At 39.8% G+C, this 17,826-nt stretch overlaps 1 protein-coding gene across 1 annotated transcript in view; it reads left to right on the forward strand.

Moving 5' to 3' along the window:
• The first annotated feature begins 1,532 nt into the window (after positions 1–1,532).
• Positions 1,533–17,826, forward strand: part of hydin (HYDIN axonemal central pair apparatus protein) — a 127,051-nt gene continuing 110,757 nt past the window's right edge. Inside the window, 6 exon segments of the mRNA XM_063907149.1 lie at positions 1,533–1,586; positions 2,065–2,142; positions 6,719–6,838; positions 7,309–7,443; positions 10,537–10,736; positions 10,929–11,053. Of these exon segments, the coding sequence (XP_063763219.1) occupies positions 2,092–2,142; positions 6,719–6,838; positions 7,309–7,443; positions 10,537–10,736; positions 10,929–11,053 (631 nt within the window). The 5' untranslated portion in view covers positions 1,533–1,586; positions 2,065–2,091.

Consider the following 17,826-nt stretch of genomic DNA (forward strand, 5'->3'; position numbering starts at 1 on the left):
TGTGTGTGTGTGTGTGTGTGTGTGTGAGTGTGTGTGTGTGTGTGTTTGTGTGTGTGTGTGTGTGTGTGTGTGTGTGTGTGTGTGTGTGTGTGTGTGTGTGTGTGTGTGTGTGTGTGTGTGTGTGAGGGAGACAGAATAGGAGAATTTAACTAAATAAATATATGATGGTAAGTATCAACTAATATGATTTAAAATATTGGTCTCTCATGCTGATTATACCGTATCAACAAGTTAGGAAAATAAATCCTTATGCATAGTTTTGGTGAATATTTCCGGGATAGCACTTGGACTGCCTGTTTACAGCCAACCCAACCTATTCTGACGACTGATATGAACACAGATAATTAAGTGAATTATTCAGATACAGATAATCGTGTACACGCTTTTCATTAATCAATCTTACATATACAGCCTATGAACGTATTGTACTGACTATGGGATACTTCGTCTTACAGCCCTACTTTAAACTGATCTAACACTCTTTTTATCCCTTGTGTGACTGTGGCTCATGGGGGAATTGGGCATCTATCAGGGGGTCAGTGGTTTGATCCTCAGCCCCTTCAATCAACATGTCAAAGTGTCCTTGGAAAGATACTCAATCCCAAATTGCATGGCATATGTACAACATTTAAGGATATGTAAATTGCTGTGTATAACCAGCAAGACCATGAATGTGTGATTTTGGTAACTTATATTATAATAGTGAAGTTATTGAGCATTTCACACAGATAACCTGTTGGCGCATAACCACAGTAAATATCCAAATAGACTTGTGTAGCACTAACAGTGGAGTATTTGAATATGTTCAAAATGAAAAATGAACCAAAATTGTTCAAAATAATTTGTATTTAAATGTATGGTATCTTAAATAATCATGTGAAGTGATTATTTTCTAGCACAAAATTGTATGTCATCGGTTTCATCACTAAAGTAATGCAACAATTGAGCTGTCAGTTATCATCAATGTGAGAAGTGGTTATTGCGCATTACTGAATGACAGGGAGGTTATTGTAAAAGCCTATGTTTTTTCGTCTTTGCACTTTGTAGACGGTCCCTGGCTGCACACTGGTCTCTCCTCCGGCTTGAGGGTGAGCGCTGGTTGAGACCGATGTACGTTGGCCAGCTCGGAGAGGAAGTTATATTTTCTTGTTTTGACAAATATTAGGTTGTTGCCCGTTGTGTACCTTACCACGGTTGTAAAACCACGTTATTGGTGATCTAACAAAGATTTATTTATGAGTTATTGATCCGGCAAGCTCGAATGCATCAAAATCTTTCCTACTTTACCGAACTCATCCAGTTCAGTCAGTTAGGTAATTCATCCAAAACAACTTTGAATCAGTTTAATCAAAATAACACATTTGGGGAAATGCATTTATTTTGTACGTTTGCAAATTGGTTTTGTTTTCCCACTCCAAATGTATTACTTTCAACCTTTCTTTAAAAATGTGATGTTATTTACTTCCGGTTTTTAAGGAGTTCAGCCAATCAGAGAACAGTTTATTGGAAGGCCGTTGTTAAGTGCGTTGCCGAGGAAACAAACCACAACGAAATTCTAAATAGCCAGTCTATTCACCTACGGTGAGGTAGGTTGATAACATACTTATTTTATCACACATTTTGTCAGTTTAACAAGATAGCAGGTTTCCCTGCTAAGTTTGGTCTAATATTAAGTCACGGAAGAGAAGTATTCAGCAATGTTAAAAATATTTTACATCAGTTAAATTACTGTAAACAGCGTGTGCCGGTGTGAGTGAAGACTTAGGAAATGTGAAAAAGCCGTTGTTTTCTGTACGCTAATTATAGGTTACGTAAATTAACTTTAATATAATTGGGTTAACTGAATTTCTTGTAAAAGTAGCGGAAGTGTTTTAATGGCTTGTTGCAATAAGTACTACAAGTTTGATACTGAGGAAATTAACGTTGCCTTTTTACTGCTAGCCTGTTAGCAACATTAGCATATTAACGTTAACCAACGTCTTGGATAAAGGCCACAATGACCACTTAATTAACGCTATCGGTTACTTAATGACAAATGTCTTCTTGTCTTTTATTGTTTTGCAGGTGAATGTGCCACAAAACGCAGTCCAAATGACAGCCATTCCATGTTTAAAGAGCAAAGGGCCTCCCAAGCCAAAAAAGGTGAGGACAGAATTTCCTTTTAACTTCACACAGAATTAGGATTTCTCATGAATTATCAGGGGCTCAATGTCCTGTCACCCACATATTGGACAATGTCCCATTTTTTAAATAAAGCTGCTTCAAATGACAGATTATCTTAATAACTACATTGGCTCTTACAGTGAACAAAAATCGATGTCTGACTGCAGTGTTTTGTTGCAATGTCCTCAGCTCAGCAAATTGAGGCCTCTGCTCTCTCCTTGTCTGATTTGTCTGCACCTACAGTAGGTGACAAGAGTAAAACATTCTATTTGCTTTATTTAGATATTTCCCAGGTCCAAATGAGCATCTGCATTTAATGTTGTTAGTGATATCATTGTCTGCTTGAACCTGAAGCAAATGTTTTGTTCTTTTACTCCCATAGCTTAATGCAGTATCTTGCTATGCTGTGAATATCCATAACAGTTACAGTAAGCACAGTATAGTGAAAGGTAACAGGAGGATGATGAAACTGAATAAACATGTCATTGTGTTATTTGAATTTGAAATACAGTTGTGCAGTGATGATGTGTTTTTAAGTTCCCTTGACAAAAAAAAAAAAGTGGGAATTTTTCATTAGATGTTATAGCTGAAAAAAAACTTGGCATCAAACTTGAATGAATTTACACTTTTTCAGGCGGGATGATATTCAAAAACAATACATTTTTATTTGAATTTAGAGCAAAATGCAATGGTTAAACTACAAACAAACTAAGCCATGGACACACGACTTCTATCACAACCGCTAAGCTAAAGGCAGACTTGTGTTTGGCATGATGATGTTCAGTAGTCTCATTTAGTCATTAAATGCCCTGTGTATGAAACAAGCCATTTTATGTCATAGGACAAAATGTGAACATCTTTTAAGCTTGCGTTGAACACAGAACGGGAAGATGGAACAAGATGTGGTTAAATGCTTACCAATTTCTGGGTTTTAGGACTCATTCCTGCACCACTATATGTATTCTAGAGATAGGTGCTACGCAATTAACGGCAACTGTGACAGTGACAGCAAAAGATTGAAGTCGCACAGGGTTTTTTTCTTTATCACTTCCTTTTGTAGACAAGCCTCAGCTACTTACTTTTATCTTTATGATATATAAACCCTGGGGAGTCTACTGTTTCACTTGAGACTCAGACATACATTGAAAACTACATTTGGTTTTGACAACCTGTCTCCTCACTTCAAAATACTTCAGCACCACATGGATGTATAGTGTGGTGTATAAAACTGCCTATTTAAAATGTTCCCAGTCTCATTTAAATTCAAATTCAATTCAATTTCATTCACAACAGTTTAAATGTACAATACAATCACAAGATAAAATGGTAATATGGGAAATAGGACACTCCAATTAGCTATCGAAAGGTATTTACAACATACTGTATATTTCAAACACATCAAGAACTGTAGAGAGTTCATGGTTTATACAGAAACATTATGAGCTAAAAATACCAAACACTTACCAAATACCCTCAAACTACTTTGGTTTAAAATAGCTAAGATACACTTAACACAGACATAGGGAAGATAACGGTAAAAAATAAATGCATTTCAGTGTAAAGTACACTTGAGAAGTCCCCAACCATTTAGTGTATTTAAGCATTAACATATTTAAACAATAGTGACTTTTTAAAGTGACATTGTATAGTGTTTTCAATCTCATTCCATGACAGTGGACCTTGCTTACTTACCTGTTTCACTATCAAAGCTCTTCTGTACCATTTAAAGCTTTTTTTTTGTACACCTTAGCACCAGTTACCATAATCGGTATAAAAATTGGCAGAGTGACATGTTCGGTCTTATGGGCTGAATGAATATGTACATTTCAATGGATATGTCTAAATAAAAGAATGGATATGGGTGACTTATTGGATGGATAGATCCAGGGGAAAAAAAGACACCATCATTCAAACCTTTCATATCATCATTAATCCCCTGCATACAGAGTCTGTGCTGTCTGCTAAGGTCATTTACATTGTACCAAAGCTGCTTCCCCTTAGTCAGCAGACACTAATTGATGGGCAAAGGGCATCCAATGTGACTGAATGCTCTGTACTTTTAAAGTGCGGATTTAACAGGGGGCTCGGAGCTAAATGCCATCAAAAGTTTGTGAAATGTCTATGAAATAAAAAAAAACGCCCCCTCATCATAATTAGGATGACCTATTATTGCATCTCAACCCTGTTCCAATTTTTGTTGACTTGTCCAATATGCAAATACAAATTTCAGTAACCCCCACAGTGGGCAACTGCAGGTGATAAGCAGGAATAATGACCTGCAGGAACTTTTTAGGTCATCCTAAAGGCCCCGAAATAGCACAGCTTTAGCGTATTGTAACGTAAGTGATGCCAGAAAACAATATTTCTGCTCGTCAAAAACTGTATAATTCCTCCAAATTCCTTGTGTCAAACAGTAATCTCGCTCTAATGCAGGGGTGGCCAACCCGCGGCTCTCGAGCCGCATGCGGCTCTTTGCCCAGTCTCATGCGGCTCCTCAGTACATATGGAATTTTAATTGTGTGGTTTTTTTTTGCGCATATGTATCCAGGTTCAAAAAGGGTTAACGACACACAAGTTCCAGGCCAATCGTTACACAGAGTTTTCGACACGGAAGTGCTTTAGCCAATCAGATGCAGATCCTGCAGTACAGGAGGCGGGTTCTACTGCACTCGTGATGTGACAGGGAAGGGAGAGATCTGCTTCTGAACGGCGAAAATAAAACTCAGATAAAACCGTAATAACTCAATACAAAGTTGTCAAATCAAAACGGTAATACTTTGCAGTTGTAGATGTGTGTGAGAGGGCCTGCTCACGGAAAGCTGGCCACCAACACAGAAGGACTCCTGAGTTGCTGAATCGCGATAACGAAATAAATAAGAGAGAAAGTGCATCTCTGTCAGCAGAGCTTCTGCCAGTCACAGGGTAAAAGTTGAGATAGTTATCATGAGAGGATAATTAACTAAAATACAGTTCAGTTATTTTTAAATAACTGTCATGAAGCAGTATTTGACCCAACATGTCGTGGGTTTGTTTTAAATACATTTAAATTTTGTAAGCCAGATTTGTAAAGGAGTGTTCAACGCAATGAATGCCAACTTGGTTCAAAAAACCAGCATGCAGTAATACAAAAATAGTTTTCACATGATTAAGTGAGAGTGTGTGTGAGGCAGTGCACACAATCTTAATGGCTGAAAATAACTGGCCTCTGGTCTTAATACTTTCTGTCAATATCATGGTGTGTGACATTTACAAGAAGTCTGTCTGTGTGACAGAGTGTGTCTCTATCAGAGTGTGTGTCTTTGAGTGTGTGTGTCTGTGTGTCAATTATTGTACATTTTTAGATTTTCATTTTCTATGTGTGAGAGATAGAGAGGGGCACAGAGGAATAGAGTGAGGGAGCACACCAGTGGCGTAGCTATACCTATTTTAGGTGAACTTCAGCCCACCTAAAAAAAAAAATCCCACCCAAATGAACATTTTGAAATTGAAAAGAAAAATGTATATATATATATTTTTATGTCTCACATTAGTGTTGAGAGTTGTGCCCCCTCCCCTTACCAAGACCACACAGTTCTATTCTATTCTCTTAATTTTGCTCTCAAAGTGCACCAGAAGCATGCAACTCACTTTAAAATGTTTTTAAAAATCTGCCCGGGGAAGCATGCCCCCGGACCCCCCTAGAGGATGTGAAGTCCACCCCACTCAAACTTCAAAACTAGCTATGCCCCTGGAGCACACAGAAAGGGTGAGAGCAAAAGAGAAAGGGCAAGAGAGAAGTAGGCGGACATACATCCACGATGTGTGTATGATGTGGCTCTTTGCAGTAACACAGTCAAATAATTGTCTCTTCGTCTCTGACTCGTTGGCCACCCCTGCTCTAATGCATTATTTTCTCCGGAAAGTGGGTCGGGACGCAATTTTGGCCGGAAGTGACATTAGCACCTTTATACTATATTTTCCTAATTTAAATCTAAGTTGTCAAAGGTGTGTTTGAGATATCTACCTTTAGAACGCTCAAATTGCTGATACAATACGTTTTGAAACTCCAAGCAATGTCTCTTTTCAGAAATCATGACGCGGTTACTCAAGATAACCCACAGACATTATTTTTTCCATGTAGGACCTATTTCTTTTAACCAAAGTATTTTCAGTTAACATGCATTTTGAGCGTTTTGGGGTGAACCATCCCTTTTAAAATAACCTGGATATAATGTTTGTTTTACTAGGTAAAACAGAGCATACTTTGCTTTCTTAAATAATGCAATATTAAATCTGCATATGCCTCCAAAAGGGATTGCATATGCACATTTAATACATTTAATATGTATAGTAAACACATGAAGTCTGTAATGAATGTCTTTGATGTAACCAAGTATTACCCATGTTCAAGAAGTCATAGGAAGTCATTGACTGTGTGTAATAGGGGTGTGTGTAACCTCAAAAGCAATCAGAAAAACAATCTCCTTTAAAGATACACATGACGTGGGATGGCAGTGAGTTTTGTATGTTGTGTTTTTTAATGACAGTATTGTATTTTACTGCTTTTGTTTTTAAGTTGTCCATAGTGGGAATGAATCAGCTGCCTTTCCAGCCACATCCACCTGAACTGGTCTTTCAGAACTTCACTCCTGGACAGACCTACACACTCCCTCTCCATCTCCACAACAAAGACAAGGTGTGTGAATGGGTGATTATTATGTGAATAGTTACAGTCACAACAGCTGATATTTCAGTGAAATGGAACAACTGACAGCATGGACCATAGCAGGAGAAAAAGGCTACAGTATCTGCTTATGTGGGGTGTGTGTTTTTCCAAATGATTGGAAAAGGTCACAAGGGATTGGAAAAGATTTATCGCTGCAATTTGTAAAAGACACCATCCAGTATGAATAAATCATCGTGTGTGTGTGTGTGTGTATGTGTGTGTGTGTGTGTGTGTGTGTGTGTGTGTGTGTGTGTGTGTGTGTGTGTGTGTGTGTGTGTGTGTGTGTGTGTGTGTGTGTGTGTGTGTGTGTGTGTGTGTGTGTGTGTGTGTGTGTGTGTGTGTGTGTGTGTGTGTGTGTGTGTGTGTACACCTTGATCTGTGTTTGTTTCAGGCGTTCGCAGTTTTTAAAAACTTTTTGTCATGTTTTGTTTTCCGTCAAGGTTTCACAAAAAGTGAAGCTGGAGCGTCAGGACTCTGATTTCTTCCACGTGGTCAGACCAGAGGATGCTGGCAGCCGGGTCGCGCCAGGACTGTCGGCTTCTTTCACTGTCTCCTTCACCCCGCAGGAGAACAAGGTACTGGAGAAGGGAGTGAGACTGCTCCAAAAAATAAGTGAGGGGTCATATGCAGCAAGCCGGTCATTAATGAGAAAAGAACCCCAACTTAACCTGAAGGCTACTAACAATAAAGGATTTTATTGTTTTAACAATGATACTATTTTTTCCGCCAAAACAAACATAGTTTGTTCTAATGCAAAGGAACAACAACAACAACAACAACAACAACAACAACAACAACCAGTAACTCTGATTGAGGTTTTCTGTCCTGTAACTGTCCAAATCTGTTTTTACTGTCTTTTCCAATAACAAGTCTTTAGACGCTGCCAGAGTCCATACCCTGTTCCCTTTAGTGTTTACTTCCTGTCTTCTTCTGCATGTCTCTCTGTCTTTCTTGTCTTTTAACCTCTCACCTTCTCTTGCACTGTGTTCTTGTTCTTGCTCTCTTTTGCTTTTCTTTGGGGATCATTTAGCCATCATGAATCAAAGTTTTTCGCCATCCACAATTATAAAATTGAACATTCAAAAGTATTCCTCAGTGTTTTATTTGGGAGGAAAACCAATCCTTTTTGATTTTTTTGGCAACAGCTGACATTCAATTGACCAAACTGCAGATTGACTAGAGCAGCTTTACCAACTGTCTGCTATCCTAAGCAAGGGTTTGTTATTGTAAAAGAGCAGAGCGGTCTGCTCAAAAAATATTATACAGTAATGATTTATGTAAAAAGACAATTTCAATATAATTATAAAATAACTGCATGGGCTAGATTAAAGATTAAAGATTCAAAGGTTTATTGTCATAACATACGCAACTACGGTGTAGTTGCGTATGTTATGACAAACTTGAATTGCAAGTTCCTCAACAATGCAATAAAACACTAAAAATAAAAGTAGTGCAAGCTCAGGAGTTTAATAGTCCTATGGCCCGTGGGATGAAACTGTCCCTGAGTCTGGTGGTTTTAGTCATGATGCTGCAGTACCGCCTGCCAGATGGTAGCAGACAGAACAGTTTGTTGCTGGCATGATGGGGGTCTTTGATAATGCTGGGGTCTTTCTTCCTGAGCTGCTGGGAGTAGAGGTCCTCCATAGATGGTAGCTCTGTCCTGGTGATGTGCTGTGCAGTTTTCACCACCCTCTGTAGAGTCTTACGGCTGAGGGTGGTGGAACTGCCATACCAGGCCGTGATGTAATTTGTCCAAAACGTTGTGTTATTAAAAGGTGGTTGCTAACAAGTGACTAAATATGACCAGTAAATGTAATCACGGCGAACAGGATTTCGCCTTCATTGATGATGATACGAAGCTATGCCGGAATCATGTAGTTTGTTTATAGCCCAACATTAGTTTTTTACTACTGGCGATTGCATTTCCTATTAAAAAATCAAGTGGTGTGGAGATTATCTGCTGAACAAAACGTGTAAGAATCATAAACGTGTTTGCCTCAGATCTTATTTTCTGCAATACTACAAAATGTAATAGAAAATACCATTGCTTTTTTTTAAGGAGGTCTTTGTGATGATGATTCCTGGCTCCGCCTTCAATACTACTGCACCACTATGGTGACCCTGAAAGAGAATTGGACTGCCAAGCAGAGCACAATAACTACACACACACACACACACACACACACACACACACACACACGCGCGTTTGTTTTGTTATGGCTGTTAGGGAGCGATAGCACGTTCACATGTTAAACTTTTTATCGAGCTTCAAATGGCCTTACATTACTGCAACATGATCTGGTGATGCCAATGCCCAAAGTAACTCACTCTTGCCTTGGTATGCACAGTGAAAGAGGAGAGGGAGAGTCGCTGCCAACAAGTCCAACAGGCTGACAAATACTGCCTCCCTTGCATTTTGTCTTATCCATTTTGGCACTTGCATTGCACTGTTTAATGAAGGCACTGAGCCTGAAGGGGGTGGGGGGGGACAGGTTGAATGATAGGATTGGTCAAGGCCCAGGGCAGTCAGACAAAATAAAAAAAGTAGACAGTTGTGTTGTCCAAAACGCACTATAGCCACCCGGGAAAAGGCTTGGTTTGCCAGATGGCCTGCCCCTGCCTATAGGGAAGAGAATATAGGATGGGGATAGTTGTAAATTGAGAGATTTAGTACTATATCAAATTAAATGAACATTTCTACTGAAAAAGTACATTAATTAGTTCATCAAAAATCAATTACAGTTTGTACAGTAAATTGGAATCCCATTCCACACTGTGGAAGTGGTTAAAAGGGTCAAGGGTCAGGCATTAAGTTGCACTAGCACATCCTTTCGGAGGAAGTAAAAACTGACAAACAAAGGTCAAAGTTGAATAAATCAACATTATATAGAAGGTCATATTATCCCTTATGGTTGTTTAGCTATTTTAGCCTTGCTAGCAGCGTGACTCTTAGGATGGCATAAACGGTCTGTCAGACAGTTAGTGAACAGACCCAATATAATAGTGGTATGGATTTTCAGGTGAAATCAATCCTCATCCAGGATCCCATGACTTCTGTTTTTGGCTCTACCATGAGATGAACACAATTTAAATCTCTCGACCTCTCAAAATCTGTCTCATGGACCTTTGGATAGAGTGTTGCTAAATATGGTCCGACATAATAACTTATATCTCTGATTATGCATTTAGGGATCATTCAATGACAGATCTGTCAGAGGGCGTGCTTGATAAAATATGTCTAAATACTGTCTTATTAGGTCCACATCTACATTTTGTCCAATACTTGGGTTGGACAAGCACTCCTTAAGCACCTTATTTCTCAATGTCAACAAAAGTGGAGAATGATTTGTGTATTCCGCCATGTGATTTGGGTTTTTGGAAACAGACATACAGTATGAGACAGGAAATCCTTGTCGTAGCCCCAACTGTACTTTGTGCTAATTAGCATGCTAATACGCTTAACTATGATGGGGAATAAGGTAAAACATTATGTAATCTGAATCTGACCCTTTTTTTTTCTTCCACCTTATGTCCAGCTTCATCTGTGTTGTATGACCCCAAAAAATATTAAACAAATGCAAAAGATAATTAATAAACTGTGTGTTTTTTTCAGTCCAGGACTTCTCTCTTCATAGTTTTCCACTTTTTCTTCCCGTTTCATAATCTAGGACTACCACCACAGACTGGTCTATGTGACAGAGAGGGAGCGGTTTGAGGTCCCAATACTTGCCATCGGGCCACGTGGCATTCTTGACTTTCGTGACGAGCTCAATTTACCCATCTGTCCCGCAAAAGCCTCCACAGAGAGGACTCACCTGGTCCGCAACATAGGAAATGCTGTGGCCAAGTTCAATCTAGACACACAGAGGTGAGAGTCGGTACAGGATGGACTTAAATCTACAACAGAAATAAAGCGCTTTTTCAGGTCACAGTAGAGGCTCAAAATACAATCATGAAACCTGAAAATGAGCATAATAGGGCCCCTTTAAGCCGTATATGACATGCCTTTACTTCTGTTTTGTTATTCCACTTTGTTAAATGACTTTCTAATCCTTTCCAGTCCTTTCTCTGTGACGCCCACCTGTGGGACTCTTGATGTAGGCCAGTGCATGCAGGTGACTGTGAGCTTCAACCCTATGACCACAGGGGACCACAGCCGGAACCTGCATCTGCACTACCACACAGGTAAGGAAAATTAAGAAAACCGGTGCCACAACTGACTGGAAGACGTTATGACCACATCATCTAATAGAGCTTGTCATACAGTACCATCATTTTTTTCCCAGAGCTGAATTCAAACATAAAAAGTTGTCCTAATTAGCATATGCAGGGTGCGATTTGACAAAAAAACAGAGGGGGGGATGTTTTTTTTTAATTTATTCATAGACAAGAACATTGGACTTTTAACTTGCATAACTAGGGAGAAAAAAACGCAAAAAGTAGACAGGCCCTTTTTTCGGGTCCGTGGATTAGTCCCCATCACAACATGGCAAAACTTTTAATAACCCATACATGGATTTCTATTCAACGTCACAAAAACATGCGTACGCACTAACAGGCAGAAAGCACCATAGAACAGCATCAATGCTCTCCATGAAAAGACCCTCCAATTAACTTAAATCAAACACTCAAAATAATTCACTAAATAGCACAACGTGCTGTCAACACTCAGGGACAGGTCTGGAAAACTAGACAAAGTAAACAGTCGGCTCTGGTGACAAATTTGTGGTGGCTTTTTCGTTTTTCCTATCGGGGCATTGTCTGCAGCATTTCGGCCCTCTTCTATCCACAATTCTGCAAATGGGTCCTGTAAAGTAAGATGATATGCTGCTCTGAACGCGTTTCATACGGAGCCCCTAAGGTGACATGAAAAAAAAAAAAAAAAAGTTTAGTTTCACGTGCTCACGTGAAACTGGTGACGCACGTGAAAATGGTGACGACTTGCGAGCAAAGCAGCAATGTCCTTATAATAAAGACCGAGATTGAAATATAGCGCAACTAACTCCTGTACTGTAGTCATTTCTTTCACTGACTGTCTCCAGTATACACTCCGTACCAGTAGCCCTATGGGCCAGGCTACATCAATCTACAGCTTTCACGTGCGCACGTGATAGTTTCACGTGAGCACGTGATAGTTTCACGTGAGCACGTGAAACTAAACTTTTTTTAAAAAAATTTTTATGTTACCTGAGGGGCTCCGTAGTTTCATGTTTGGTTCAGCGCTGTTTTTCCTGCGAAGTTCCCGCACAAAAATGTTACAATGTTTTTGTGTTCGATGACGTTCAGAAATATGCACCGTCTGCCAGAAGGCTGCTGAATAGCCTACTCTGATGTAAAGACACTGAAGATCGTTAGATTTCAAGAGTTTAAGTAGGCTAGCAGTTAAGTTGCATTCATCGCTATCAAGGGGGGGAAATCCTTGTCCCCACCGGAGATAAAAATAATTTAGCAGAGGTAGGGATAGGAAAACCAGAGGGGGGGAAATCCTCACCATCCCCCCCCTACAAATCGCACCCTGAGCATATGTACATTATCTTAACAATAAGAATGACCTTGTTGCAGAGTCATCAGCTGTGTTTTTTTGCCTTTCTCACAATCTACAAGTTTGAGTATGGAATGAATGCCTCGAAGAGAGTTTTCAGATGTTCATTCTTATTTTTCCAAGTGTATTCCTCATTCTGTTCATCTCCTCTCTTGCGAATCACTGTGTTTATTTAGCTTCGTCAAAACCTGTCTATTTTATGAATGAAACTTTTTTCTTTTGTATCACACAGATATGCAGATTACACATAAACAAATCTAACTATGTAAGAAGCAGAGCAGCCACAAAGTTCACCGTCTCATTATACAGTATCTGTTACAGCGTGACCTACACATGCACACACATCAAAAACACACCAGAGATTTTTCTGCAAAAAATCTTACATTATCAGCAGCATCAAATGAAGTGGAACTAAAAGGATGAACGTGTCTACTGTAATCACTGAGGTAAACACCATAATGAGATTCTCTTTCTGCAGCAATGGTGACCCTGAAGCAGAACGGGACTGCTAAACAGACACACACACACACACACACACACACACACACACACACACACACACACACACACACACACACACACACACACACACACACACACACACACACACACACACACTACCTCAGGGCATGATGAAGGATTGATAATGACTGGCAGACAGAAATGTACTTTGGTCAGACAAGAGGCCAGTGTTTCATTCTGTGCTTCACTTTCAATACGAGTGTGTATTTCACTACGTCTTCAAACCCTTATCTGGGTTTCCCATCTGTAGCAGCCCAGCACAGATAGATTCCCCAAGCTGGTCCAATTAACTGTGCTTTGTCTCCTCTCTAATTGTCTTCTATTTGCTGCTTAATTTAAACCCAAAAGTGTGTTCCACTGGTCATATGTCAGGATGTGGATTTAAGAAGGATTCTTTAACCTTGGAGGTACCAGATGAGTAGATACTAACAAGGTACTTTGGAGCTTTTGTTGATATGTGTCCACTTGGGCAGATGAAGGTGACATAAGTAATGGTAATGAGAGAAGGAACTAAAACATCTTTAGGGAATTGGGCTGTAAACATGATGGTGATCTACTCACAATGTCTGAATAAATATATTGAGGATGCGCAACTGAAGCGCAGCGCATGTTGAGCGCATGTTGAGCGCACGTTGAGCGCACGTTGCAACAATCGATTCCATTGTAATCAATGAAAGTGGCTACACCAGACATGAGAGCAGCGCGCAAGTAGTCCGCAAGCGCCTCGCAGATTTGCTAAAATAGACCAGTCTTCTATTTATATTTTTTTTGCGTGGGGTGTGTACGACCCTTTTTACAGAGAAATGGGTCTTAACATATGTCTGTATGGTTTTTTTTTTTCAACTACCGTGACAGGAAATGAATAAATGTTTCCTTTCACCAGAGACTCTGATAAACAAGTTGCCATGGGGATATCTGTTGTCGTCAAAATTCATTAGCCAAATTATTCAGCCTACAGATAAAATAACGACAGACGATCGATGGATGAAACACAAACTCGGTGTTGCAGTTTCACTGTTGTCGTGCTGGATCCAACAACTCAAGACAACGAAAGTCTTGTTTTGCCTGTACGTTGCGCCATACGTGCGCTGTCTGTGCGCTGCCGGTGTAGCCAGTAAAATGGTACATTCCGCAGAACGTGCGCACAACGTGCACTGCGCTTCAGTTGCGCGTCCAGTGTAGCCACGGCATAAGGGTTCATTTGCAGGATTGATTGCTTAGTTAGTCCATATAAGTACATAGCATGAATAATAATGACACATCAGTCATCTTTTTTATGAATGGTAATTTATTCAATAATTATAACAATAAAAAACATATTATTAGTCCCAGAGTCCCAGTCTCTCCCAGTTTTCTTCAAGCTCTTTTCGTCTTCAAGGTTACAGTTGGGTAAGCGCACCTGCCTGGCTGTTCCCACATAATGAATTCCACGATCAAGGAGCTTCACTACCAATGGGACAACAGGTGAAGTAGTTGTCTGCGTAGATGTTGTAGTTGTGACGTTCTGGAAGTGAGGAGGCAAGCTTCATCAGGACATCACCTGACAATCCAAGTTCAGATTTGGCTCGTATCCCATTGACACTGCCTTGGTACACATCAAAGTCACTTACTTGAATCTGAGAAATCCAGCCCAATAGAACAAAGAGATGTTGCTTGATCGAAGATTCAGAGGTTGTGTGAGTTCATGGCCAGAGGGCAGGACCTTTAAATACATTTACTCCCCAAAACCATTGTGAGGCGGAACAATAAGACCTAATGACTGTGTAAATGTAGTCTTTAAAAAAACAAAACATTTACTAAATTGTTTAGGATAGTTTATAGTGATGTTGTAAAATTACAACCTGGGGCCTTATAGGGTTAATGACTGAGTGCTATCTCTGTGTGTCTGGTTGTATCTGCACAGTACCGTGTTGGATTTTGAAATTGGTGGTAGATGTGATCACATTTTGCAAAATCACAAGCTTGATTATTTGCATTCTGAATCACACAGAACAGGTGACTAGCACTGCCTATACACCAGTGTGACTGACAGTAAATGGCAATGCCAGTTTAGGTATCTCTAATCATTAAAATGTGGTAGTTCCCTAGAAACAAATCACAACATTTTGTACAAACTGCACTTTATTTAAGTGTATTTTGTTTTAGTTTTTTGCTATAGGAATTCAACTCAGCTCAGTGGAGTAAACTACTGAATTATTAATCCTCTGTTTTTTTATTCATTATGAATTTTATTAAATGTGACTGCAGTTTTGTTTATGTAATGTTCCTGTTTAAGCCTTCCAACCATTTATTTTGTTATACATTTGTTAAATCTTATAAGAAGTTCATTCTTTTTTTGTGATACATGCAACAGCCAAGGAATACAAAAATATGAGAACAGAGGTCAAATCAAGTCAGGTCCGATTTTAAAATGTTGTCCTTTTACTTTTTTCTATTATCTATGGGGACTATTTGGATAAACCACATTCCAAATTATTAATGTAAATAAATGGTTGAATTTATATTAAAATGTATAATTTGATTCAGAATAATATCTGGGCATTTGTAGTTTTAAATATGTTTTATAATCTGCTTTGAGCTAGTGATGGGATGTGTCATAGTGTCACAATTTCCTCCCTAAAATGTGTTTTATATTGCTTTGAAACATCTACTAACTTCCAAAGACTGTATTTATGTAAGTGTCTTGCAATTTATTTTACTCAAATTAATTAAATGCATCATTATGTAACCCAATGCAAGCTCTTTCAGTGAGCTGCTAAAAGCTAATGCTGTTTAGCTCTCTTCCTGGCGTTTTTTAAAACTGTATACCTTGTCATTTGCTCGTCCTGGGCCAATGACCCGGGGTCCGCTGTACCCTTGCCCCCCCCCCCCCCCCCACTGGAAAGCCTGACCGTACCTTTACCTGTACTTGTTCTGTAGATATACACTCTGTGGTCACACATTATTTAAGGGTAACCTTGGTTGCCTGCACAATTAGCTCGACTCCTAAACATCAAAGGGAAAAAGACGATGCTTTTGAATTTTCCCGTTAACACACAAGGGGATCAATTAGAGGTAAAAGAAGAAAGTTTTGGGAAACATTGGCGTATTGAAAGAGATTATTCAACTAGGGCTCGGTCCAATTTTTTGTTTTTCACACCTTTACATTACTTCTGAAAATTGGATAGCAACATATTTAATAACTTTTATGGATGGCAAACATTTAATGTTACCTAACTTTGCTGAAGGTTTTAATGCAAAATCGTGGTTAGCAGTAACTTGGCAAACGAGACCCAGTTTTACAGTGTTTGTTTTGAGGGGAAAAGAGCAATTAGTCCCACTTTACACGAGTACTCTCAGCTGAACATAAGTAGCTGAAAATAGCAAACGTGACTGGATTTGTTGATTAACCAAGGGGATGCTTCAATCAGAACCAAATCAGCTTTACTTCCGACCCAAGCCGGCCACATCAAAGTCTCCTCTGAAGCTAATTTAAGCTACATAGCTCCCTAAAAGTAATCTAGGTAGAATAATCCCATGGTGTTAAGCAAATGCTGTAGAACAGCTGTGTACCATGCAGAAAAAAAGGACTTGAGTCCACCCTTGTTAGCTATGCATCACCTGGGTGGATATTCCACGGTGCACTGCCCCCACTTTAACTGTGAAGCACTGACTGTGTTTGAGTGTGCATGTGAGGGGAGACTCAGCAGCATGCTGACATGACAATCATTCTGTTATCAGTAGTGGTCCTGAAACTCTACCACAGCAAAGTCACCTTGTGAGGAAACTGCCTGTTTATGATTGGATTGCGGTGGATAAGGGAAATGTTCTGACTTTATATCTAAATTCATCCCTTTTGAGTTTATCATTGAATTATTCTTGTGCCATTCCCCAGAGCTGATGATGATTGTTTAGGGTAAACAATATCTCAGTCTTTGAATTAGTTTTTCCTCTTTTTGTTGTGTATGCTCAAAGTAATCATAATCTTTTACTTGTGCGTGACCTTAGAGGTGCTAAAAGGCAACGTTAGCAGGCATGTCTGCTGAAGGAGTGGCAGCAGAAACAACCCTCCGCAGCATTAAGCTTTTATAATGGGAGGAGGGGGTGGGGGCAGCCTAGGTCCAGAACACCACTTACAGCCCATCAAGAGACTATCATTTTTAATTTAGCACCTTTCCCTGTCTCCCTCACGCTCATGTATGTTTCAGGTCAGTGTGCTGGAAAAAGGTTTCACTCTGCTGAAGGGCCGTTGGAGATTGACTTTGTGTGCATGTGCGTGTGTTAGCGTGTCAATTTGCATGTACATCACGGTGCTTAACGCGGCTACACACTGCGTCTTTATTTCCCACTGTCAGTTAAAAGCCTTGAAAAATAATAGTTTGCTCAGCGTGCTTGTTTTCCACCACGGTGTATTACACAATCCTTGTTCAGTCTTAAAAGTCAGCACAGAGTCTGTGCTGCTCCAGTAACCCCCCCCCCATCACTCACACACACACACACACACACACACACACACACACACACACACACACACACACACACACACACACACACACACACACACACACACACACACACACTCATGCATTCATTTAAAATGTTGTTCTTTTGGGACCTGCTTTTTAGTCCCCAAAGCATCATAGGTCCCTGTGACGTAGGTGTTTATCAGATTGATGTCCCAAAAAGTGATAACTACCAACACACACACTTATACACACACACACAGCCTGCTCCTCTGTCACTGCTGCTGATTTAAATGAAAAGACGGACAGCTCTTAGGGAGCGCTTAGGCATCTGCTTTGACAGGGTTATAGCACCGAGGGGACTTCAGCAGAGCAGCCTTGTAGAGGAGCAGCACACTTACACACACAAACACACACACACACACACACACACACACACACACACACACACA

The sequence above is a fragment of the Eleginops maclovinus genome, chromosome 2 (genome assembly GCF_036324505.1).
Source record: "Eleginops maclovinus isolate JMC-PN-2008 ecotype Puerto Natales chromosome 2, JC_Emac_rtc_rv5, whole genome shotgun sequence".
NCBI lineage: Eukaryota > Metazoa > Chordata > Actinopteri > Perciformes > Eleginopidae > Eleginops > Eleginops maclovinus.